Source organism: Furipterus horrens, unplaced genomic scaffold (genome assembly GCF_987537825.1).
Source record: "Furipterus horrens unplaced genomic scaffold, mFurHor1.1.pri manual_scaffold_16, whole genome shotgun sequence".
Lineage (NCBI taxonomy): Eukaryota > Metazoa > Chordata > Mammalia > Chiroptera > Furipteridae > Furipterus > Furipterus horrens.
This window is the reverse complement of record NW_028327186.1, coordinates 2,815,018-2,839,212: the sequence shown is the minus strand read 5'-3', so window position 1 is coordinate 2,839,212 and position 24,195 is coordinate 2,815,018. Positions and strand designations below refer to the sequence as shown.

The 24,195-nt window shown below is 54.8% G+C and overlaps 1 protein-coding gene across 1 annotated transcript in view; it reads left to right on the top strand.

Annotated features, from left to right (window-relative positions):
• The window catches only part of ENTREP2 (endosomal transmembrane epsin interactor 2), a 166,829-nt gene extending 142,958 nt beyond the window's left edge, over positions 1-23,871 (top strand). Inside the window, exons 5-11 of the mRNA XM_090263642.1 lie at positions 8,053-8,160; positions 14,153-14,313; positions 15,098-15,233; positions 18,475-18,550; positions 20,128-20,346; positions 21,603-21,662; positions 22,859-23,871. Of these exons, the coding sequence (XP_090119768.1) occupies positions 8,053-8,160; positions 14,153-14,313; positions 15,098-15,233; positions 18,475-18,550; positions 20,128-20,346; positions 21,603-21,662; positions 22,859-23,166 (1,068 nt within the window). The 3' untranslated portion in view covers positions 23,167-23,871. The remainder of the gene's footprint in view (positions 1-8,052; positions 8,161-14,152; positions 14,314-15,097; positions 15,234-18,474; positions 18,551-20,127; positions 20,347-21,602; positions 21,663-22,858) is intronic.
• Positions 23,872-24,195: the final 324 nt, after the last annotated feature.

Sequence of the window (24,195 nt, the reverse complement as noted above, 5' to 3'; positions counted from 1 at the left end):
GCTTTCAGTGTGTAGCGCACTGAGCTCCGGTAGACGCCGGAGGGGTCTCACTCTCCAGGGAACATGTCTGCAGGACGGTAGGTGTTCACTCGAAGGACATGGCTTTTCCGGGTCCTGCGGTCCATTTCCACGTATCACTGCCCCGCCTCGGACATGCGCGGAGTGGGTGCCGAACTGGGGGCGGAGCCTTTACCGTTGTGGATGGGACAGGGTCTCTGGCTTTCTCACGTTTTTTGCTGTTCCGCCATCAAGGGTAGGGATGGGGTGGGGGAGAAGGTGGTGTTGATTTTGCCTTTGTAAAGAAATCTGGGAGCCCTGGCTGGGTGGCTCAGTGGATTGAGCAATCGGCCTACGAGCCAAGTGTCGCCGGTTCGATTCCCAGTCAGGGCACATGACTAGGTTGCACGTCAGGTCCCCAGTTGGGGGCGCGCGTGAGAGGCAACCACACAGTGATGTTTCTCTCCCTCTCTTTCTCCTCTCCCCTCTCTCTACAAATAAACAAGTAAATAAATAAATTATATTAAGAAAAAAGAGCTTGGAAGTCTTCCCTCCACTAATTAAAAAAAAAAAAAAAAAAAGAAATCTGTGAAGTGAAACTGTACAGTATCCCCAGCCCTCCAATATTACGTACAGCATCTGATTTTTTATTTAAATCTTTTACTTATTTTTCTCTTTTTGTTTCTTTAATTTTTTTTAATGACATAGAAAGTTGTTTATCTTATTCCTTTCTTTCTCTTTCTGCAAGTTTTTTTTTTTTTTTTTTACTCCTGAATATCAAAATCGGCTGCTTAAAAATGCCTGTGAACCGTGGACCCGATTCCTTTCCTCTTTTCCCTAAATGAAAGTGTACGAAACTTTTTGAAGAAGGTGTGGCCGTGGTCACGTGTCGGGAGCGCTGTTGTCCGTGAGCAGGGATCACCCCAGAGAGCCACCCTGGAGTCTGGGCGGAGACGGGACAGTGCTGCCTCTGTCCTCGGGTGCCTGTGGTAGGTCCTGCGTAGGTGTGGCTGGCAAGGGTGACTGTCTAGGTGAGCGCCCTGTTCACGCCAGCACCCTGAGACTCATCGGTGAGCAGGCAGTGACACACCGAGATAGAGGCTGTGCCTGAAGGTCCTGGTGACAGCGGGCGGGTGCCCAAGCCCCTGCCTCGCTTCGCAGGGAGGAATGTTCCGAGTTCAGCGGCCCCAGCAGTCCACCAGGGTCAGAGGACCCCAGAATGCAGCACGGAAGGGTCCATTGTCTTCCATGCAAGCTGTTTCTTGAAGTCCCACAGCCTTGGTTTCGGTGTCTCTGCCCCCTGGGCCTGCTCACGGTCAGGCCCAAGGCCACAGTGTCCCCTAGCCCTCCTGGGGTCGGGGCGTGGGCAATGGTGCCGGCTCTGAGCTCCCATTCTAACAACCCCAGAGTCGAGTCCTCAGCCTGAGCATCTTTTCTTCCCATGTTTGAAAAGCACCGCCAGACCAGACCAGAGGTAATTATCATTAGAGTGCAACCGTGACCTCCTGAAAAATCTCTTGACAAGCCCCCGGGGTATCTCACAGTTCCAGAGATTCGCATAGATACCTGTTCCTGGTGTCCTGGGAAGTTTTTACTAGGAATGACTTGTATTTGTCCAAGCAGTTTCCTGCACCGACTCAGATAGTGTAAATAGTTTTTTCTTCTTTCGTCTGCTAATACGGGGAGTCACGTTGATTACTTTCGAGTGGTGAGCCAACCTTGTATTCCGAAGATGAACCCCACTTGGTCATGTCTCCCTCCGCGGGGTCAAGTCTATGGAGGAACCTGTCAAAGACTCGCTTCCTTTCTGCGCCTCTGCTTTTTATTCCCAGCCTTTCCCTTTGGTTCTTCACAGTCTCCGCCTCTCCGCTGAAGTACCGTATGGGCTTGCATGTTGTGTGCCTGTCCCACTAGCGGCGGTGTCTGACTGTGTTTGCCCGAGGTGAGCAGGTCCCCATGTCTGTCCACGGAGGCGTCTGTCCTCCCCTAGAGTGGGGGTTAGTTGGTTGTCCTCTTAACTTCACCTGATGGGTTCAGCATCAGGTCCTCTTAGATTTATATAGATCTAAGCGTCACACACTCTAATTTTTTTCAATAATCAGTGGTGAAGACATTTTAATATAATCATTGCTCTTATGGTGATTTGATGACTACCCCACAGTAAAGGGGTACCTGGGGATGCTTCTCGGAATTAAAACTTAGAACACACACTGCTCTTCGACAGGACAGATCTCCAGGGGAGCCTCTTCCTATAGCTTGTAGATGTTCTTTACACTTTGCAAAAGAGGGCACCAGGAGAATGATTCTTCCGTGAGGTTCTCTTGCTCTTTTGGGTCACCTGTGAAAACATGTTCATTGGTCTCTTAAGAGTCTGATTGGAGGTTCTAGTCATCTGATTAGTAATATTCCATGCCTGATTTCCATCGTAAATTATCCATATTTTGTATCTAATGAACTGTGTGCAGGGGAAATCCCACGTGATTCGTTTGGGTATCAAAGCTCCTTTGACTATAGTTGTGTTTCTATGAACTGATCGTGGCTTAATGACATTGGTGGGGCGACTCAGTGGTGTTCCTGCTGTGCCCTCACTGCCACAGACACCTGGAAGGTAGTGCAGGCACCCACCGTCCTCGGGGGGGAAATGGCTGCGGTCTGGGGGCAGCATCCTCCCTGGTCAACTTCCGTCTGCTCAGGCAGGTGCCCCCGGGATGGCTGTGTAGCCGCTGTCCCCGGGCTTAAACCAGAGAGGCGCCCGTTGGAGGCTGGATTAATACAGCGCTTGTCCAGGTGAACGCCTCAGTCCATGACAGTCCCGCATGATCAAAGGTAAATCAGTAAATAATGATGGGGGCTGTCATTTGCTGTTTGGACTGAATTCCTGAAGTCCAGCTTGGTACCTGCCTGGCCTTGCAATTGTGTGGATGTATAGAGCCAGCCAGTCGATCCCTTCAATTCTGGTTTTCTTTTAAGCAGGCTCAAACCAAGCTGGCCTTCGATTCCTATACAAAAGAGGTGCATTAGGGGAGCTCTGGGAGTGAAAACCCTCCACCGCTCTCTGCCTCCTTGGGGAATTATTTTCTGGTCCGAGATGAAGCAGAGTAACTGAAGCCAATGCAAGTTAACTGAGGCGTTCCCCATGGCCCCGCGCAATGGGCCATCTGTACACCCTGGTCACCATTGGTTTCACAGCCTTCATGTTCAAAGTTATAGAGGAGAAGAGCGTTTTAACAAAGCTGTATAAGTGGCTTTCCCAAAAGCGTGCAGTATAGCATCCTAAAGCTGCAAAGTCACTGGCCTTTTTAAAAATCTTTTTTCTGCTCTGGCTGGGTAGCTCAGTGGGTTGGAGTGTTGTCCCCAAGCACCAAAAGGTTGAGGGTTTGATACCCAGTCGGGGCGCATATGGGAGGCAGCCGACTGATGTTTCTCTCTTACAATTGTTTCCTTCTCCCCCCCCCCCCCCCACACCCCGCTTCCTTTCTCTAAAAAAAACCAAATGTGTCCTCGGGTGAGGATTACAAAAAAATTTTATATGCAAATCATTCCACATGAAAGCAGACAAAACAGCTCATGGCCCATTGTTACTCTGACCAATGGCTGATTGAGTTGGAGCCCTGGAGACCTTTGATAAGCACCCACTCACCTCCTCCCAGCCGCCCCCCTGCCCCGCTCCCCACCTTCATGGGTATTGAGTCCCGTGTCTCGTGGAGCTCCTTCCCCTGCACCCTGAGCCCTGGGCATCCATCTGTCCCTGCCTCTGGCTGCGCTGGGCACCCCTCCTTCCTTAAGGACGCTGCTCAGGGAGTTTCTCTCACCTTGTGGTCACTCTCAGTTCTTGACATTGACACTTGTCCCACTCAGAGCTGCAGTTTAGATGCCTCCTTCCCAGGAAGAGGGGCCACAGTCCTGCTTTCTTCTTTCCACCCCTAGCATCTGCGGGGTGAGGTCTGGGACACTTCTGTCCCTGCCCCCTTGGGTCTAGTCCCTCTGGGGCAAGGGCAGTGGAGAGAGGAAGACAGTAGCCTTATTCTTCTTCTTTGGGGGTGTTGCTGTCCTGTCTGCCCCTGATCCAGGTGATGCTTCAGCTCTTGTGTGGTCTCGGTGCAGACAGTGCTGTTGATTTCCCATGGGGTCAGCTTCAGCCTGACTTCTCCCTTGCTCCCATGCCCCATCATCTTTTAATTTTTTTTCAATACTTTATTAATCTATTTGTAGAGACAGGGGAAGGGAGGGAGAAAGAGAAGGAGAGAAACATCGGTGTGCAACTGGTCACCTCTTGCACGTCCCCAACCCGGGACCTGGCCCGCAACCCAGGCCTGTGCCCTGACTGGGAATCGAACCGGCAACCTTTCTGTTCACAGGCTGGCACTCAATCTACTGAACTACACCAGCCAGGGCGCGCCCTCTCATCTTGATAGCAGTCTGTGCCCCTGCGTCCCCACCCCACTTCTCTGTGGCTTACCAGGAGTCATGGGCATGCTGAGTTCTGCACCCAGGGCAAATCGTTTTTTGATCTTAAAACTTGATAGAACTGGTCCTGGCTAGTGTGGCTCAGTTGGTTGGAGCATCGTCCCATAAACCGAAAGGTCGCAGGTTCGATTCCTAGCTGGGACACATACCTACGTTGCAGGTTCAGTCCCTGGTTCGGGCGCGTGCAAGAGGCTGCCAGTTGATGTCTCTCAGGCGTGTCAGTGTTTCTCTGTCCCTCTTTCTCTCTCCCTCCCTTCCCCTCTAAAATCAGTGAGCATGTCCTCACGTTAGGATAAAAAAGAAAAAAAGAAAAAACAAAACGTGATGGAACTATAAGAAAATACATAGTCTATGAATTATGATTATTTGCACAGATTACAGTTTAGGCAATTTACACCCATCAGCTAAAGGCTAAGAGCTGTTGCTTCAGAGGGCAGAAGACAGGTTTTGAAGGACCCGGCAAGGTACAGTTCTGCACCGCTGTGGAGAGGGCATTAATTTCCTCATGGGTCCTTGTTCAAAGTTAAGTGCCATTGAACATGTAAAGTGCTCGTGTTGTATGAGGAGCAAAGCTGTCCTCTTGCGGCAGCGCTTTGATGATTTATGGCACCCGAGATGCCAAAACTGACTGAAATTTGCAGAGATCCTAAGTGCGGCGTTTGCATCTTGAAATTACAGCTTCCACAGATGCCTCCGTGAATCACGTCGCTTCTCCACGGGGCAGCCTAATTTTAGCTCCTTTTGTAGGATCAGCATTCAGGTCAGCTACGAAGACCTCCGCATGCAAAGACTGCTTTCTACAGAGACAGTTTAAACGGCCTGAGAGCTGTTCCAGGAAGTGCTCATCACTGGAGAGGTTGGCTGGCAAACAAGTCCCAGATTTAACACACACATTAGTCCCACTGCTGGCTGGGATGTTTGTACGGAGTTCTTGGAGGGTCTTGCCTGTGCGTTCCTTTGTTTCAAGGCAGTCGTGAATTTTTCTCCGTGTGTGGCTGGAAATTTGGAAATTAAGCCTATCATCTCCTTCTAGTCTGAACTTCAAAGTCAGAAGAGAACAGTGAAATATTTTTTTTATCCTCACCCAAGGATATGCTTATTGATTTTGAGAGAGAGAGAGAGAAACATCCACATGAGTGAGAAATATTGATCAGTTGCCTCTCATACACGCACCAACCACGGCTCGAACCCGCAACCTAAGCCATGTGCCGTGACCAGGAACTGAACACACAACCTTTTGGTGCACAGGAACGATGCTCCAACCAGCTGAGCCACCCAGCCAGGGCAACCATGAAATATTTTATAAATCTTCAAATATTTACCAGTTACTTGTTTGGAGTGAGAGATATTCGACTATAAAGAGTAGGAGGGGACAAGGTATCTGTTCTTCATATCTTCTCAAGACAGAGATGGAAACTTATTGTTAGGAACCGTGTGGAGTCTGAGATTTTTGACCTGCTTTTAACCTAATGAACTAGCCCGTAGTTTACTGTGACTTCTCTGGCCAAAGGCGTGAGGCTCGTGGCTCAGACAGAAGACTCTATCACTTATGGAAGAAGCAGTAGTCAAGGCTTCACGCTGGTTTGAGTCCACACCCCAGCCCCTCACGTCTCGGGCGGCGGTGCCGAGGGAGCATCGGGGTGCCTGCGCGTTCAGTGGGCTACACTGCAGGGGGCAACACTGAGCCCGGGGAGCCCGCTGTCTTTGTAGCAAGCGGACACATTGTCTGGGGGACATGTCACCTCCTTCCTCAAGGTGGCTTCTTGTTGCAAACACAGCCCTGGGAACTGGGCCTGGTGAAGAGTAGACAAGGCACACCCTGGTTCTGGGCACGCCTGGCGAGAACCCGGCCCGTGGCAGACTGCCTGTCCCAAGCCTGATCTGCGTTAAATGTCAGGCAGCCGTCCACGACCAGGTCTGATGCCACAAGGCCATAAAGAAGACACAATGCCCTGACCAGGGTGGCTCTGTGGGTTGGGCGCCGTCCCACAAACCAAGAGGTCTCCTGTTCCATCCCCAGTAGGGGCACATGCCTAGGTCGCGGGTTCGATCCCTGATTGGGGATTGTGCGAGAGGAAACCGGTTGATGTTTCTCTCTCACATCAATGTTTCTCTCCCTCTTCCTCCCTCCCTTCCCCTCTCCCTAAAATAAAATAAAATACTTTTTAAAAAGGTTATACCAAATGCTGGCAAGGATTCAGAAAAACTGGGTCAGTCAGACATTGCTGGCAGGAATGTAAAATGGTTCAGCCACTCTGAAAAACAATTTCTGATAAAACTAAGCATATGACTACCGTAGAAGCCAGGAGTTGTACTCCTGGATATTTATCCCAGAGAAATAAAGAGCTATAGTCACACAAACACCTGTAAACAAATGCTCATGGCAGCTTTATGTGTAATAGCCCCAAATTGAATAAAAACAAAAACACAAAACAGATATTTCTCAACTGGTGAGTGATTCAATAAATGTGGTATATCAATGCCATGGAATTCTATTCAGCAGGAAAAAGGAATGAACGATGAAAAACTTGGATGGCTCTTGAGGGAACTAGCTGAGTACAGATAGATAATTCTGAAAAGTTACATGCTATCTGATTCCACGTGTGTATCGTTCTTGAGATGACAAAATTCTAAAAATGGAGAACAAACTAATCATTGATAGGGCTTGGGGAAGAAATTGAGTGGGGAACAGAGAGGTAGGTGCATCTACAAAAAGGCAACAAGGTGTGTGTGTGTGTGCGTGTGTGTGTGTGTGTGTGTGTGTGTGTGTGTGTGTGTGTAGGGTCCTTGTGGCGATGGAAATACTTTGTCTCTTGACTGTATTATTGTCAATCCTGGTTGTGACATTTGTGCTGTAGTTTTGCAAGATGCCACCCTCAGGCGTGAGGGGTTGGGGAGGAGTGACTTACGGGTACACAGGATCTCCCTGTATTATTTCTTACAACTGCATGTGAACCTACTGCTAGCTCAAGATAAAACGTGTAATTTAAAAAGTTGGCATTTTATAAGTACTTACCAAATTTTCAATTATATTTTGTGATTCATAAAGATTGCCTACCTCCTTAAATGGTGGCCATCTCAAGGTTTTCTTAGACAGCGACTCTCTCATAATTACCAACATCATAGAATACATCATTGAGGATCTAAGAATAATTCGATCAGCACTGTAGAAAAATTAAAAAGAAAATGGGTCTATATTTAAGGCCAGTTTTTTGTTTTTGTTTTACTTATTATTTAATAGGTTACTGAGTTTTTATAAAAGGCGATAACTCAGGAACAGCCAGATGGAAGAGTTGCCTAGGGCGGGGCATGGGGAGGGGGCGGGGCATGGGGAAGGGGCGGAGCTTCCATGCCCCCTCTAGGAACCTCCCACGTGTCTGAGGTACATCAACCCAGAAGCTCTGCAAACCCCGTCCTTGGACTTTCAAGGAGGCTTCATTACCTAGGCATATAAAGGCCAGTTTTGATGACAAAAAAAATCGCAAAACAAAACCTCCATGATGTGGAGGCCATTGGCAAACTGATTCTGGACCTTGACAGACATTCCAAGGTGATGCTGATGATCTCCCTCCGCGTCTTTTCTCCCAGGACCTCCTCTTCAGCGTGTGCGCCCTCAACGTCCTCTCCACCATCGTGTGTGCGTTGGCCACGGCCATGTGCTGCATGCAGATGGTCTCCTCCGACGTCCTGCAGATGGTGAGCGGCCCCGCCCCCCGGAGCCCCCAGTGCTTGGAGATCCTGGGAGGTCCTGTCATGCTGCCGAGAATTTGCAACATTTGGTGCTTAATGAATTTATTTTAGGTGCTGTTGGAGCTTCTTGTCGTCAGTCCCGCCCCCTTGGTGTGCCCCCCTGAGTAATTGTAGTGACAGTTCTGTAGACCTAGACGTTCTCCAGGCCCGCACCTCCAGGGCAGGTCCCCCTTTAATGCAGGAAGGTTGTTTTGAAGATGAAGTCTCCTCAAATTAAGAAACTGCTCATCTGGGCCCCTGAGAGATGCTTCTTAACCCTGAGCACAGCCCACTGTTCCGTGTGTTACCACTAAAGTCAGCACACAAAAAAGAAATTGTTGGGAAGGTAGTGTTGTTTGATGCTCGGGGTCAAAATTCTCTCTCTCTCCATCTCCTCTGTGTGTATCTTGCCCTCCCTCTGCCTTGATCTCTCTCGTTCTTTCTTTTTCTCTGGACTTACCCCTTCAGGGCCTCCCCTGCCTCCCTCCACAATGTGTTCTGCATCTCACGAAAGGAAAAGTAAGTCACTCTTGAAAGCTGTCTGTTCTGTTTGTTCTTCCTCATCCCCCCCACCCCCCGTGGCAATACGTCAGTTAATCAAGATACAAGGCCACAGGGTTGTAAACAGGACAAGTTTGCATCCCCTGGTCTGAGGCATTAAGGTGGACATTGCCAACTGAATAAGAAGAAAGTCTATTGTAGCTATAATAGCGGATACAGTTGTAACTGCATCACAGTCACTCGGGCCTGGCATCTTGGGTCTGAAGCCAGCCATGCTGGGTCACAGTCCCTCCTGCTCTGTGGAGCAGGGGACTCAGGACATGTGACTCCCGGAACCTCAGTTTCCTCACCTCCAGTGTATGACCTAAGGGGATGCCTGGTGGGCACTCCCTAAGGGTGACCTACTTGGACCCTTGAATGTGGAGGACGTGTCAGTTGGTCGTTGGAACGTGCAGCAGTGACCATGAATGCCGTGGCCCTCGGTGTTGTGCGTGAGCTGTAAAGCGCCGTGCGGAAGCAAAGCTTTGTGTGCCGTTATAATCACAGTGGCAGCTCTCAGAGCCCCAGCTCGTTTCATTGCTAAGTGCTTTGTAGGTTAGTTTGCTAAACGCTGGCCCGGAAGTAGAAATCGATGAGATTCCTCCTAGCGAGTACTTCTCCCTTTGTGACCAGGGGCCACAGGACAGGCAAGGCTCTGCTGTCCCTCTGAGGTCCTGGTTGCGCTGCTGGCCTGCAGAGCCACAGGGGACGCCAGCGCAAATGGGTGGCATGGACCACGGGCCCCGCGTGGGACCAGTGCAGGACCTTGAGCACGTCACTTCCTATTTGTGCCAGTTTCCTCTGCTCTAAAAAGGCTATGGATGCTGTGCAGGCCTCACAGGACCGCAGGGAGGATGCTCGAGGCAGTAGATGTGACTGGACTTTGCATAGGCGTGGGGCCCACGGAACGCTCAGTATCTACTACGCGGGCCGGGGGGGCGGGCCCGGCCGGCCACACGGGCTGTGCCCCAGAAGTGGGATGCCCCAAGGGCGGCGGCGTTGCATCCTGAGGGTTGGGACCCAGAACCGAGTTCCTCATAAGGATGCCTGAGAAGCTCTTTTTAATTAAAATTATTTTCTTCTTTTTTTTCCCGAGCTTTAGGGAGATGTAATTGACTTCCACTTTTTGACTTCCAATTTTTTACTTCATTTTGTTAGACTCTTTAATTAAAGAAGTAATATACAGCCACGGAAACAAGTAAAATACAGAGATACACAAAGAAAAAGTTAATCATCTCCCTTCACTTGTCCTGTTCTCCTAAGGAAACTTGCCCGTGACCCCTCCCATGTGTTTCTGGATTTATTTCTTAGCATGTATAATGGTCCACCTTTTCTCCCCCCTCCACCTCTCCCCCTTCCTTCCCTCCTTCCTTCCTTCCTCTTAGCCAGAACGGGAGCGCACCGTGCATATCATTCTGCAACCTGATTTTACAACCTGAAAGTATCATCGACCTCCCTCGAGGTCGATATTTAGAGATGTGTTAATAGCTGCATTGCACTCTTGGAGATGTAACAAGTCCCTGGGCCACTTCTCTTTCCGTGGGTGCCTGAGTTGCTTCCTGGCTTTGATTTGGGGTTTCGGTTGTACCTCTGCCCATGGTGCTCCAGTGGGGGCTCTGCACCCTCCCTCTCGGACCCCGGACTCTGCACTGTTCTGGTGGGACAAAATCGTAGAGGCTTTGTTAAGGGGGCCTTGGGAGCTGCCCACGTCAGGCTGCCCCAGCTCCCATAAGACCCCCCAGCCCAGTCCCAGATGTGTGTGGAGGACAGCGGACGCTTGAGTTGGGCTTGCCCCCTTTCCGGAGCAGACACTTGAGAAGGGGCTTCTCCCAGCGGGGTCTTAAACGCACACTCCCCTTTTGTGGATGATGAGGACGGGGCCGTAAGGATGCTCCTCCGCCAGTGCCAACCTCACTCCATTTGCCAGGCACAGCCCTCCCTTGTCACCGCAGGGAGCAGATGAGGCTCTGACAGATGGCCCAGGGCAGGCAGAACCACTGGGGAAAAAAGCGACAGTTCAGAGGCCTGTTTTTTAGCCATCACAGCCAAATCCAGGCTCAGGCCTCTGCCCGGGGGATGTGAGGCTGAGGAGCGTGCAGCGTGCGGCTCCCAAAGGGTGTCTGGTGCGGTGCCAGGGGAGAGGGGGTGGGGATCTGGGAAGAGGGAACAAAGTGCGTTCAGCACTTGGGGATGTTCAAAGAGCCGAGGAGAGGTTTTTTTTGGCACCAGTGGGTCAGAGGAAAAGGAAGCTGGGAGACCGATGGGATTCAGGGAGCAGAGGTCTCGTGGAAGATTTTTCAGTGAGGGATTGCTTTAAAAATAGCTCTGCTGGGAAGACCGGAGGCTGAAATCAAGAGGCAGAAGACCCAGGCAGGGAGGCACGCTAGATGCCCTGGCAAGGAGCGGAGGTTCAGCTCTGAAGCTGACGTTTAGCGAGCACTTGCTGTGCCCGCAGCACCAGGCTGGGCTCCGGGAATACAGAGTGGATAAGACGCAGATGGACCCGGGTATCGGATTAATATGAAGATTTCAACACAGTTAATATGGGGAGCTGGTTACCCATGTGTGGAAGGTTACCCAGGTGTAGCCCTGACTTTACATAGAGCTGAACAACTGGGGAAGCAGCTACCATCCACCCTTTGCAGCTGGAAAACCAGAAGGGGAAAAGTGGGGAAGAAACAGAACATAAGTAACTCCTTGCCCCCCACCTGCCTTCCAGACTCCCTCTAGTGCCCCCTGCTGGCAGAATGTAGCTGCAAGGGAGTCGGGAAATGTGGTTTGCAGACTTTCCACCCCAGAGACTCAGAGTACAATGCAGAGCTGGTGACCTAGGGCTTCAAGACAGATTTCACCTCATTGAACAGATATTGATGGCAGGGACAGGGGCGGGGCGGGGTGAGGTGCAGGGTGGAGGTGTCCGTTGTGACTTGCAGGTTCCCACTGTGCAGGCTGAGGAGCCAGGGTAAAAGGCTCAGTTGGAAACAAACTGAATCTGAGATACCTCCGCCAAGACGGAGGCATCACACCACTGGGAAGGTGATTCGCAGTTAGAGCAGAAGCAGAGCCTGTCACTTAACCTTTAAAAAGCCCCTGGCGTACGGCAGCACTTACTTGTTTAAACCTGCTAATAGGATCATTGGCACTTCTCACCTCTCTCGTGAAACTGCTCGTCCTTCTCATTCCTGGTGGAATTGGACCCTTCACAGGAAAGCGTTTAAGCTTTTGCATTTCATGCTTGAGTACATCATTGATTTTTCTCATTTCAAAATATTTCCCTATTAGACCTCAACGGCATTCGGCCTCATCCTGGCTGCTCAGCTTTGTGCAGTACGCGCCGGGGCTGACAGCTTTCCAGCTAGAGGATGGCAGACCCACATGCGCTGTGCTGTTGGCTCACATCTCTTTCAGATAATTAAACTAGCAAAGCTGTGGGTCAGACAGTGGCAGAGGCTTGGACTTGCTCTGTGTGTGAGGAAGACCCACAGGAGCCATTTTTTGTCTGACATGGCACTTGTGTAGACAAGGCCACCCTCCTTTCTCCAGGTCCTAGCATTTGAGCATATTCAGCATCGTGACCTTGGCCCCACTTGTGTGTAAATAAATGTTCGACCATCTCATCCTCTCTCAACTCCAGACCACGCTCCCCGCCGCTGCCAGAGAGTACTTCCTAACCACCCAGCTTCAGTGGTGCTGCTCCCGGCTCCAGAACCTTCGCTGGCTCCCCAGTGCCCCCAGAATTAGGACTTAACTTCTAGAGCCTTATCCAATTGTGCTTTTCTTAAACACATCTTTCCCTCGCTCACTCGTTCTTCCTGAGCCCCGAACACAGTCCTGCAAGCCCGCCCTTTGAAATCCTACCATTCAGACGCAGGCAAATGGCACCCACACAGTGCTTGCAGAGTTCGCTGTTCCCTCACGGAACAGCCCTTGCGTGGCCTGATGCTGTTGACTCTGAGACCTTGTTCACCCCCGAGGCAGCAGGAGGTCCCAGGTGGCCCAGGGCCTCTGGGCACCTGTAGTCACCCACAGTGACAGATGGATGCGACTTGGAGGAATGTCTCAGGCATCGCGTCCCAGGGGACCTCTGCGGAGCAGTGCCCAGGGGTGGGGAGAGAAACGGCCATCGGTCAGTGCTTTGGAGGGGCAGACGTGGAAAACCAGACAGAGGCAGCGTGAGTTTGGTTTGATTTTTACCTCGATTTGCTCCTAAAGCAGCAGCATCTCCATTTTAAGGTTGCCCCGTGGAATGTTCTGGAACTCATAAAGAATCCTTCTCCCCCAAAGCAGGGCTTTACAAAGTGTGTGAATTCCCTAGAACTGCAAAATAGTAATAGGTACTATGTGTCCAAAGGGACCCATGGTGAAGTATTTGAGAAATGTTCTGTTCGTGGGTAAACACTTGAATGGATTTTTGGGTGCAGGTCTCTCCGGGCCTTTAACACACTAATGTATGTTATGGGACTCCGAGGGGGAGTAGGGTGGGTGGCATTGCCCAACTTTATTTCACTATAGAAATGTGGGAAGGGATGGAGAGGACCATCCTGAGGGTCTGATGTTTTCTCATGAACGTGCTGTAGGAAGTGCTGCCTTTTTTTCTTTATGATTGCACTTATTCTTAGCAAGATGGGGAGGGGAGTGAGAAAGAGAGGAAGAGAAACATCAATCTGAGAGAGAAGCATTGATCAGTTGCCTCTCACGTGCGCCCTGACCCAGGATCAAACCTGCAACTTAGGCATGTGCCCTGACTGGGAATCGAACCAGTGATCTTTCACTCTGTGGGACGAGGCCCAGCCCACTGAGCTGCACCAGTCAGGGCGGAAGTGCTCTCTTAAAACCGTGGACATGGGACACCTTCTGACCACAGGCTTTGAGAGCGTCATCGAAAGACACAGGTTGAGTGGTGGAGGTGGAATGAAGGACCCCCAGGCTGTGTTTTTCCCAGAAGAGAGGCAATCTGCGCATCACAGCGTGGGAAGAAAAGCAGAAGCTGGCTTTGGGGGAAAGGCGTTCCTCACGGAGCCGTCACTTAAAAATGTGCGTTTAGCTCTGGCAGCTGTGGCTCAGTGGATTGAGCGTGGGCCTGCAAACCTAAGTGTCGCTGGTTCGATTCCCAGTCAGGGCACATGATGAGGTTGCACGTCAGGTCCCCAGTTGAGGGTGTGTGAGAGGCAGCCACACAGTGATGTTTCGCTCCCTCTCTTTCTCCTTTCCCCTCTCTCTAAAAATAAATAAGTAAATAAATAAAATTGTAAAAAAAAATAGTGCTTTATTTTTTTTTTAAAAAAAAGTGTGTTTAGTCGTCAGGTCCTGACTGTTTCAATGATGGAAGTTCCAAGTGAAAGCTGATGTGGAATTAGCTGAATCCGGCACAGACCACTTGAGGTGTCCCCTGCAACGCTGACGCGCCGCTCTTTTCTAGTTCCTGCCGCAGAGGGCGCGTTCCACCAGCCCGGCCTGCGTGACCCCGCACGGCACTGTCCTCCACCAGACGCTGGACTTCGATGAGTTCGTGCCCCCGCTGCCCCCGCCACCCTACTACCCACCCGAGTACACCTGCACGCCTACCGCTGAGGCCCACAGGTGGGTCTGCCCGCCGCCGCCTCCATGATGGGGGGCAGGACAGGAAATGGTCTTTGGGGGAGAGAAGCGGCCGAGGCCGTGCCCATTTTCAGTGGAGAAGCGGAAAGGCAGCTACCAAAGCACATTCTTTGTTTCTATCCTCACCCAAGGACTTGCTTATTGATTTGAGAGAGAGAGGAAGTGAGGGAGAGAGAGAGACATTGGGGTGAGAGAGAAGCATCGATTGGTTGACTCTCATATGCCCCCCAACCAGGGATCAAACGGGCAACCCAGGCCTGTGCCCTGACCGGGAATCGAACCCACGACCTTTCGGTTTGTGGGAAGACGCTACCACCCACTGAGCCACACCAGCCGGGGCTACGAAAGCATGTTTGCTTCTAGAACGGAGCATGGCTGGTGAAGGGGGCCCTGGCTCAGAGGTAGCATTTTCTGTTGGTATCTTTAAGGGGTAACAAAACAAAACCCCAGCCAGACAGCATCTCTGGTGTTTTCTTATGAAAGACAGAACCACTATTGAATTAGTCTAACATGGAAATTTTAATTAAAGATTGAATCAGTTGTAGGATCATTTTAATTTGAATGGACGGGGTCATCGCGTTGATTGAAAATGGTGCTATCGTTCCAGAAAACAAAAGCTACAACTGTCTTGTGAATTAGGCTTTTATTTCACAAACACGATGAGTATTTGGTAGGGAAACTGACAAGCCACAGGAAACGCTGAGCTGAGCGCGGAGCCCCGGGCTCCTTCCCCGTGAGCGACGGTTCCCTGGCTCTGCCTTTGCAGGGGCCTCCACCTGGACTTCGCTCCCTCTCCATTCAGCACCTTGTACGACGTGGCCATCAACAGCCCGGGCCTGCTCTACCCTGCTGAGCTCCCCCCGCCCTACGAGGCCGTGGTGGGCCCGGCCCCGGCCAGCCAGGTAGGACCCAGGCCGGGCCGCCGGCTGCCCGCACGGAGGCCTGCTGCCCGCGGCGTTCGTAGCTGAGGCTGTGGGCCTGCGGCTCGTGGGCCCTGCGGCGGGGAGCGGGCAGCAGGCCTGGGGCTCTCTTCCCCGAGGCTCCTCTCTAACACTGGCCCATGGGTGGGGACACGGCACAGAAGCTGTGGGGATGGGTTCTAACCGTGGGGCTCCGGCCACAGATACCCAGAAGACTCTGGCCTTGGACTCCACATCATTGTCACCTGGTCGGGGGCGGGGGGGGGGGGGTCTGTGAGAAAGCAGTTTGGGGTCCCTGGTCCTGCCCAGCCCGCCCACAGCCTCAGGGGGCCCGGCCCACCACGGGCCCTCAGGGTATGTTGTTGGAGCCTCAGTTTCCTCATCTGTAAATCGGAGATGGGACGGGTGTCTGTCACGGAGCCAGCACAGGCCTCAGCACCTAGTAGGCTCGGATTCAGCAGAAGCCACTTGCCCGTTTTTGTCATTCTTGTCATCGTCATTGTCGTGACTGAATATCGCCAGCCAGGGCAGAGAGCTGTGACTGCCTGAAAAGGTCCCACGGCAGCCGGTGCAGGACATAGTGGGTCAAGGCCATGCAGGTGACCCTCAGGGAGGCTTCAGGAGTTGGGGGGCGGTGTGGGGAGCACAGCGGTCAGGCTGAGTGGGGACATGGGCAGGGAGCTCAGGCACCGGGCAGAAGACGCTGCGGCCGGCAGTGAGGTTTCAGGTGCCCAGACTCGCACGCCTTCGGGCCTCCCGGCAGCATGGAGCGCTCCCGACCTGCATCCCCGCCCAGGTCACCTCCGGGGAGCAGTGCTGGCCTCAGACCTGGCCCAGACCCTCCGATGTCACTCCTGCTCTCCTCACCGCCCCTTTGAGGTCTGGGGCCCAGGTGGCAGTGCCCACCTTTTCCTCAGCCACCCCCAGAGGAGGTGCCGGCCCCAGGGACCCTCCGCAGGTGCAGAAAGGGCTTATACGTCCACAGATGGGACTCGGCCTCCAGAAGCCTCAGCGACAGCTGCACTGACAGAGTGATCCCCTTCTGCAGGCAGGACTTCCGTGCAGGGTATTGCAGCCATGGAGCTTCCCCTGGCTGCTGTGGCTCAGTGGATTGAGCACCGGCCTGCAAACCTAAGGGTCGCTGGTTCGATTCCCAGTCAGGGCACAGGCCTGGGATACGGGCCAGGTCCCTGGTTGGGAGCACGTGAGAGGCAACCACACATGGATGCTTCTCTCCTCCTTCTCCCTCCCTTCCCCTCTCTAAAAATAAGTAAATAAGATCTTTTTTTAAAAAAGATCTTAAAAAAAAAAGAGAATTTGGCTTATCTCAATGCTAATTGACTTTTTTTTTTTTTTTTAAATCATCACTCGGGGATGTATTTATTGATTTTAGAGACAGAGGAAGGGGGAGAGAGAGATCAGTTGCCTCCTGTACGCGCCCCAACCAGGGATCAGACTGCAACCCTTTTGTGCACAGGACGGCACTCCAGCCACTGAGCAGCCCAGCCAGGGCCCAGTGGGATTTATAATCACAGTAACTGGTCAAAATAGCGTTGTCTGGGAACCCATAAAGGCTGGGCCTCCTCCTTCAGCAGCCCCATCACCCTGTCACCTGTAAGAGCTCCGTTCTGAGCCTTGATTGCTGAAGTCAAATTTCAGCTTAGATTCTGGGCCACAAATACGGTTTTTTTTCTCCACCACGGCCACTGCCTTTGTATTCAGTTGAAAACGCTGGGTGAACCAAACAGCTCTTCCCCTCCCCCGGCGTCCATGCGGCAGAGGAAGGCCAAGTTCAGATGAAACCCTCTTGTGGGAGCAGGCAGATGCGCTGCCGGAGCTGAGTGGTCTCCTGAGAAGTCATGTTTGGCCGGGAGCCTGGGACCTTCCCGCCAGATAGGGAACAAACCCAGTTTCCTCCCGACCTGCCCCTACGTGTGTACTTCCTCTTGTTTTCTTTATATCTATTACCGGAAGCTTTCTTTGGGGTAGCGGTTGTTGAACTTGCCACCCACCCCTGCAAAGAAAAAAAAAAGTCAAAAGAAGGTTAGCTGCGGGGCGAGTTCTGGAAGGGAAACCAAGCTTTAGGGCACTGTTTCCTGTGGGGTGGGGGGGATTTCGAGAAGGTAGCTGACAGAGATTTCCAGAGTTGGTTATTGGCACGTAGGGATTTTGGTTAAAAAGAAGGTGAGGGCTTGTATGGTATTTTATATAGAACTGGGGTCATTTTAGGTGGCTCTCCCCCCTGGGCGCCACCCTGGGAGGAAGCGGAGAGATGAGGACAGACCGCAGGCCATCTGACAGAAGTGGTGGGAGATGAGGGGACGGGGGCCACCACCTCGCCTTCCCCGGCCACCCCCGGAGCTCATGACCTGCAAGTGTGTCCCCAGAGCGGTCCGGAAAGAACATGAGGATGGAGGGGTTTTTTGAGCGAGCACAGGGACCCGGGTGTATGGTCTCCCTCCCCTTCAGGCGCATGGCCTGTGGCCGGGGGGTGGGGGGCAGCATTGAGCAGAGGTGGGGATGGGGCCCCTCATGTTCCTGGGGCTTCTCTGGGAGTCATGGGCCCTTTTGAGCAGAAAGCTACAAAAGTGTCGTGACTGTCACCATGGGGCCGCATTCAACCCAGATCCGCCCCCCCCAACCCCTAGGCTTTTGAATTTGCACCCTGAGCCCCAGCTCAGCCAGGGAGGCGGCCTGGGAGCAAAGACCCTGGGAAGGGGGAGCCCATGCAAGCACTGGGTGACCTGGGCCCTGGGTGCCCAGTGAGGCCAAGATTGTTTATGAGGTGCCCACCCCGGGTCCCAGCTGTGGTGGCCCAGAGCATGACGGGCCGTCCATGTGTCCCCTGTGGCCTTCTTCCCGGAGAGGAAGCCGGAGGGGATGGTGGTTGAGGGGAAAGGGTTAGAAGTGAGGCCTCAGGGACTGTCCCAACTCCTGCGGTCACTCTGGAGGATCCTGTGTGGTCCCCAAACAGCATACTTACGCGGGAGGTGAGTGGGCTCAGGGTGTTCGGATTGCAGAAGGTCAGAGGCACAGCCTTGGCCTTGGCAGGGGCGACCGCAGCCCCGCACCCTGCACGTAGGGGCAGAAGGGGAGACATTACGCCTGTCGCAGCATTTCCTGCAGGAGGCGGGCTCTGAGGCAGCCTTGGCGTCTGGGGGTGCTGTTAGCTGCTGCGTCAGGGGTCACCCCACCCACTCACGGCCTCCGCTCCTTGCTGTAGCTTCCGCGTGCGGATCGGCAGGGGACCGAGCCCAGCTCCCAGGACCCCAGTGCCGCTGCCGGCTGCAGCGCACAAGGTAAGTGCACCCGGCCGTATCGGAAGCAACACGTTTCCAGTTGTCAAAGGACATCTCTCCTCCCTCCCGTTGCCGCCTCTTCTCCTGCTGCTGCTCCGCCCCGTCCATTTCTTCCTCTTGGATGCACAGGAGTTGCCACAGCCCTTCTGTGACGTGCTGTGTACGTCCGCGCCTCCCCACTGATGAAAACCAGCCCATAAGGTCTTAAAAATGTTCTCAGTTGAATTTAAAAAAATTGTTTTTAATCCTCACTCAAGGACAGGTTTATTGACTTTTCTTGAGAGAGAAAAGGAGAGAGAGAAGCATTGATCAGTGGCTTCTGGTACCTGCCCCAGCCGGGGCTTGAACCCGCGGCCTTTAGGTGCACGGGACGACGCTCCAACCCACTGAGCCACCAGCCACGGCACGTTTTGGTGTTTCATGTAGGTGAACATGATACACACAATCACTATTCAGTTGGAGCACCTTTTTACAGGTCCATCCACTGACAGGTCAGTTTTTGGTCCATTTTTTACTCTTGCGGGATTTTTGGTAGATTGATAAGGAAAAGCATGAGTTAAATAGGGACGTGAGGAGATGAGCAAGTCACGTGTCTCCAAATTCCTCCCGGTCGGCGCTGTCCGGAGCCAGCACGCGTTTGCCCCACACGAGTCCACGTTTGCGTTGCTTCTGTCGGTCACCCAGCTCTGCCCGGATCGTTTCTGTCCAGTTTATGTCTTTGGCTGCCCCAAGGTGGCTCGTTTCCGTTTGCAGATCTCCTCCGTCTATTTTTATGCTGCTTTAGGCAGGGATTAACCGTCCGGAGGCCCTTCTGCTTGTGCGTGTGATGTGTGAGCTCTGGGTCCCCTTTCTGCCTTTGCAAGCGGACGGCTCCCTGTCCCGCAGCCTCTGCCGGGGTGGAGGAGGCAGCTCCTCGGGCCTGGGTGTGTGAGCGGCCCCTGGGGTCTTGTTCACACAGACTCATCTGCCGTCCCCTGGGGAGGGAGGCGTGAGACTGGGCCGGCCCAGCATCACCGGTGGGGTGCAGAATTCCCTGGGGGCTCATCCCCGCCCTGCCAGCCAGGCCCACCCGTGGGTTTCTAGAGGACCCGCCTGGCCAGCACGTTCCTAGGCCCTGCTGGGGCTGCAGCTTGGAGCGCCAGGCATGCATCCCCGGGGCGGGCAGCCGGCCCCACCTGCTGACTGGGGGCTGCACCCCGGCTGGGATGCCCTGGGGTCCCCCCTTTCTCTGCACGGTCCTGCTCACCCAGCATCCTGTTGCCCCACGGTCTGGAGCTTCCGGCCCGGCAAAGGCTGCCCTGGAGGGGCTGGGGCTGGTTTCTGATGTCTGGTTCCCTGCGGCGTGTACAGCCCCGCCCACACCCCGCCTGGAATGATTCTGGGGGGTGATCTGGGGGTCCCCCAGCCCTCCCACACCGCAGAGCACCTGTCGCCCTGCTCAGTGTTCCCGGCCTGGGGCTCCAGGGCGTGTCCAGCGTTGGGGAGGCGCTGCTGACGGGAGTGGACAGGCTCGGCCCCGCGCCGGGCGGCACCACGGTCGCGGGGCCGGAGCTGACGCTGTGCCGCTTGCCTTGCAGCGCCTGCCGGCAGCACGGTCGTCCCCGCGTCCGAGGGCGCCATGGCGCCGGGCCCGAGCCGCCTGTCCTCTGCCAGCCCTGCGGGTGCCCTGCTGCCAGCCCCCCGCCCTGGCCTCTCACCCCCCGAAGGCTCCAACCGGGGCGCACGGGCACGTCCGGGTCCTGGTCGCATGGCCCGTTCCACCAGCGACCCCACCTCGTGCTCGTCCAGGGCAGCAGGTACGGTTGGTGCCGCCCACCTGTGTCCCCAGCACGCATCTGGCCAGACACTCCAGGCCTCGGGACTCCGCGACTCTCCGAGGGTCCCCAGGGCCACGCTGAGAACGTGGTCTGACGTTCTCGGTCCCCGCGGGTGTGGGCAGTGAGGGGCGGTGAGAGCCCACTGGGCGGGTCAGCCGGACCCCAGCCTGGGCCTCGGGGCCGCCCCGGGAGGGCCATGCGTCAGGCTGCTGTGGCCGTCGCCTTGCTGTGGTCAGAATGCCCCACGTGACTCTCAGAGCGCGCAGTGTCCCCCGTGGGCTGGAGGGTGTGGCACCAGAGTCCCTGTGCCCCAAATCCCAGGAATTTCTGACTCCCACAGCCCTGGGGCGGGGCAGGCAGCGGGTCTTATGCACCTGAAGGAGGAAGACCACGCCTGTGCTGGGCTGCTGAGGGAGGGAGGGAGGGTGGGCGTGTCTTTGCTGTGAACACTCGTGGCCTTCTGACTGCAGTGCCATTGCTGCGGGGTCTTTGTCCTACAATGGAAGTAAGTGACCCCAGAAGAGGTCCAACGGAACCCCAAATAGAATAGATCCCGGGAGAGTTGTGTCCCTGCAAAGAATCAGGAAACCGCACATGTCGGTTGTGGCCTGGAAATGTTCGGTGTGGCACGTGCGGGCCCCGGGGCCAGCATTCCTGGCTCTTGTCCCCTCCCTCCGCCTGGTGGCCAGGTCACACGGAGAAGCCCCACCTGGACTGTCTCCTGAGCCCACCCCTCTGCTGCCGTGTGCCAGGCTCCGCCCTTCCCTCCGCCTCGTCAGAGCCGATACCGGCCCACGTTCCCACTCGGAGGGTCGTGGGGTGTCTGCTCTGTGGCCTCCGTGGCTGGCTTTGGCCTGTCCCCCCTCAGTGACATTCTTGCTCTGCAAATCAGGATGTGTCAGGGACAGAGAGAAGAGGTGGCACAGTTACCAGTGTCTCCATGCCTCCCCGGTGTCCCCACGCTGTTGCCAAGTGGGATGGTCACTGTTCTGCACAGTGAAGACATGTGTTCCCAAGGTCCCCGGAGACCTCCAGACACGGATGGTGTCTAATGACAGGCTCTGGGTGGTTTGTGGCCCTGGCCTGCTGCGCTGTGCCGGCGGTGGGCTGGCATGGGGACACTGCTGCCCCGTGGTGGGTGCCTCCCTGGGCTGGACCTCGGGAGGCACAGTGTAGCGTGACCAAGAGCCCCTCCTTCCTTTCCGGGTGCTGACTGAGTTCTCTTTGTGGCTAAGGCGATACCTCCCGCAGCCAGGACCTTGAAGCAGGACCATCTCGGGCTGCTCTGGGAACCAGTGAGATGCTTCTTTTCTAAAACATTGTGACCCCTGCTGTGACTTGGGGGGACGGGGGTGATGAGTGGTCCAAGTCCAGCTCCTCACAGCATCGTGCAGAAATGTGGCTTCTCCGGCGCTCTGGGCTGTGAAAGGACAGCCTGCCTGCCCGTCCTCCCCTCTCTGTGGAACAGATTAGTGGCTCTGACTGCTTGTTCTGCTGTGCTTTGAGGTGATGTTTTGAGGGGGATTGGCCCCACGTGCGAGCGTTTTAAATTCTCGTGCTCAGTTGTCGGGCTTGCTGGTTGCCCCCCAGAAATACCCCAGACCACCCAGAATGCATTTCTCTCATGTGACTTGCAACAGACAGGACAAGTCGGGCTTTAATCTGGTTCTTGGTGAGTTGGTCGCCGCTGCCTGTCCCCGAGAATGCCACCAGACCAGCGGGCACTGGGAGGGACCCCAGGTGCTTGAAGCTGTCAGGCCCGTCAGAGGTGGCTGCCGTCCACCCGTGACGTGGGGAGGGGGTCTCAGAGAGCTCTGGTCTCCAGGCAGGCTTGTCTGCAGGCTCCATCAGACCGACGAGGGCGAAGAGCATTGAGCTGGGAAGGCTGAGAAGGGTCCCAGCCCCCTGTGAGCAGAGAGGGGACAGGAGGGTCCCTGCCCAGCAAGGCCCTTCTCTTCCGGGCCGGCTTTGGCGTTGTCTGTCCCCAGCCCTCCAGCTCGGGAAAGCCACAGCCCCTCTGCGTCAGTGCCACCTTAACACATTGCGTACGGATGGCGAGAGGTCTCGTCATTTGATCGCGCAATTTTAAACAAATAAGGTTATTTAGACATTCAGTAGTCATTTTTCATTTGCTTTTTAAATTAAGGATAGTAGTAGCTTAATTGTTAATTTCATGTAGTCATTTCATTAATATTAGCCATGGAACCATATTTAAATCTTAACCTGCCGGGACAGAGGATTAAAAGGCATTTAAATACCCCAGTCCGCAACGTGTTAACTTGGAGCTGAGGGTCCAGGCCCCACTGGGGACAGAAGGGACACAGGAAGCAGGGACGTGCCCAGTCGCCAACCCAGGACCCCAAAATCCCCGCAGAAAGCTCGCCCCAAGCCTGTCTGCATCGGCTTTTTAAAGAATTCTTCGGACCAGCTGCCTTCTTTCCTGTGTGGGCTTGGGTCACTCTCAAATGCTATCTTCTCCCTTGGTCTTTAGTTTCCCGGTCGCGCTCCATCGCAGCTGCCCGTGCCCGCTGTCACCGGCCCGCCCCCGCTGGGAACGCAGACGCCTGGAAACGCCGGCAGCACGCAGAGCCGGAGGCCTCACGGGGGGTGTCCAAAGAGCGGCCGCACTCGGTGGCAGACAGCAAGGCCTACACGGATGGCAGGGTTTTGGTGGCCAAGTTTTTGGAACGCTCCAGCTGGGCCCTCCCTGCCGAGGTGCGGCACACGGCAGTCGCCTCCGAGGAGCGCCCCCTTCCGCGGGGCTGCTCTGGGCCAGGCGTGACGCAGTCGCCGGTCTAAACGGGAGTACAGACAGGCCTGGTGGCAGTGTCCTCGCTGGGAACCACTGCGCATGTGGGGAGAGTCCAGCAGCCCAGAAGGGCCGCGCAGGACTCCTGATCCCTCTCTCAGGGGGATCCACTCAGTCGTCTTCTTGGGGGTGACACTTCTTACCCAGCCAGTGACTCAGAACAGGACCCTCTTCTGTCTCATGAACTCTGTGGTTTTGTCAGGCAGGTGGCATCTTGCCCTAGCCAGTCACAGGTGACTGTCATGCAATGAAGACACTTCAGTATTTTTTCAAAACCAGGGTCATCAGAACCCTGATCCTCCCCGACCCCTCACCTGCTGTGGTGTTAAGTGGACAGAGGTGATGTCAAGTAATGAGGCCATTTCCTCGTGTGCTTTGTTGTCACTCGGTCCCCAGCCTTGTCCCTGTCCCTGTGCTGACCTGAAGGGAAGTGGGTGGTCAGAGCGCAGGTGGCCACCAGGGCTGCCTCCTGCCCGCAGGGCTAGGGGCTGCCATGCTACCAGGTGTACAGCAGGGGACAGACAGGTGTGGCCATGGGCTTTGCGGGGACCCTCATCTCTGTGTGCCCTCCCTCCTGGGGGCGCCTCCCTCCCCGGCTCAGTCCGCACTGTCTCTTGAACTGGTTTGCGTACAGCGGAGTGGACGCGTATCACGGAATGCATAACAGCGCGCGCCGGATTTCTCGGCGTGGGGTGGGGGGAGCAGGTGTCTGGCGGCCCGGCCCGGCGGCGTCTGCGTCAGAGGACACAGGCCGGCCACCGTTTCTCTGCGGACACCCCCCGGGTAGGGTCTGTGGGGGCAGGCGGGCCCAGCCTCCTCCCGCGGGCAGCTCGGGCGCCTTTCAAGTGGGTGCTGTGGCACCATCCGCGGTGGCCACTTCCCAGCGGCGGCCCTGGAGCAGCTCTGTCCTCGAGAACTCGCCGTGGCCACGGGAAGGCCTGTGCCTGCGCCCCTACGGCAGCCGCCACCCGCACCTGGGCACCCCCTGTGCACGGTGCCCCCATGTCTGTGGCGCCGAA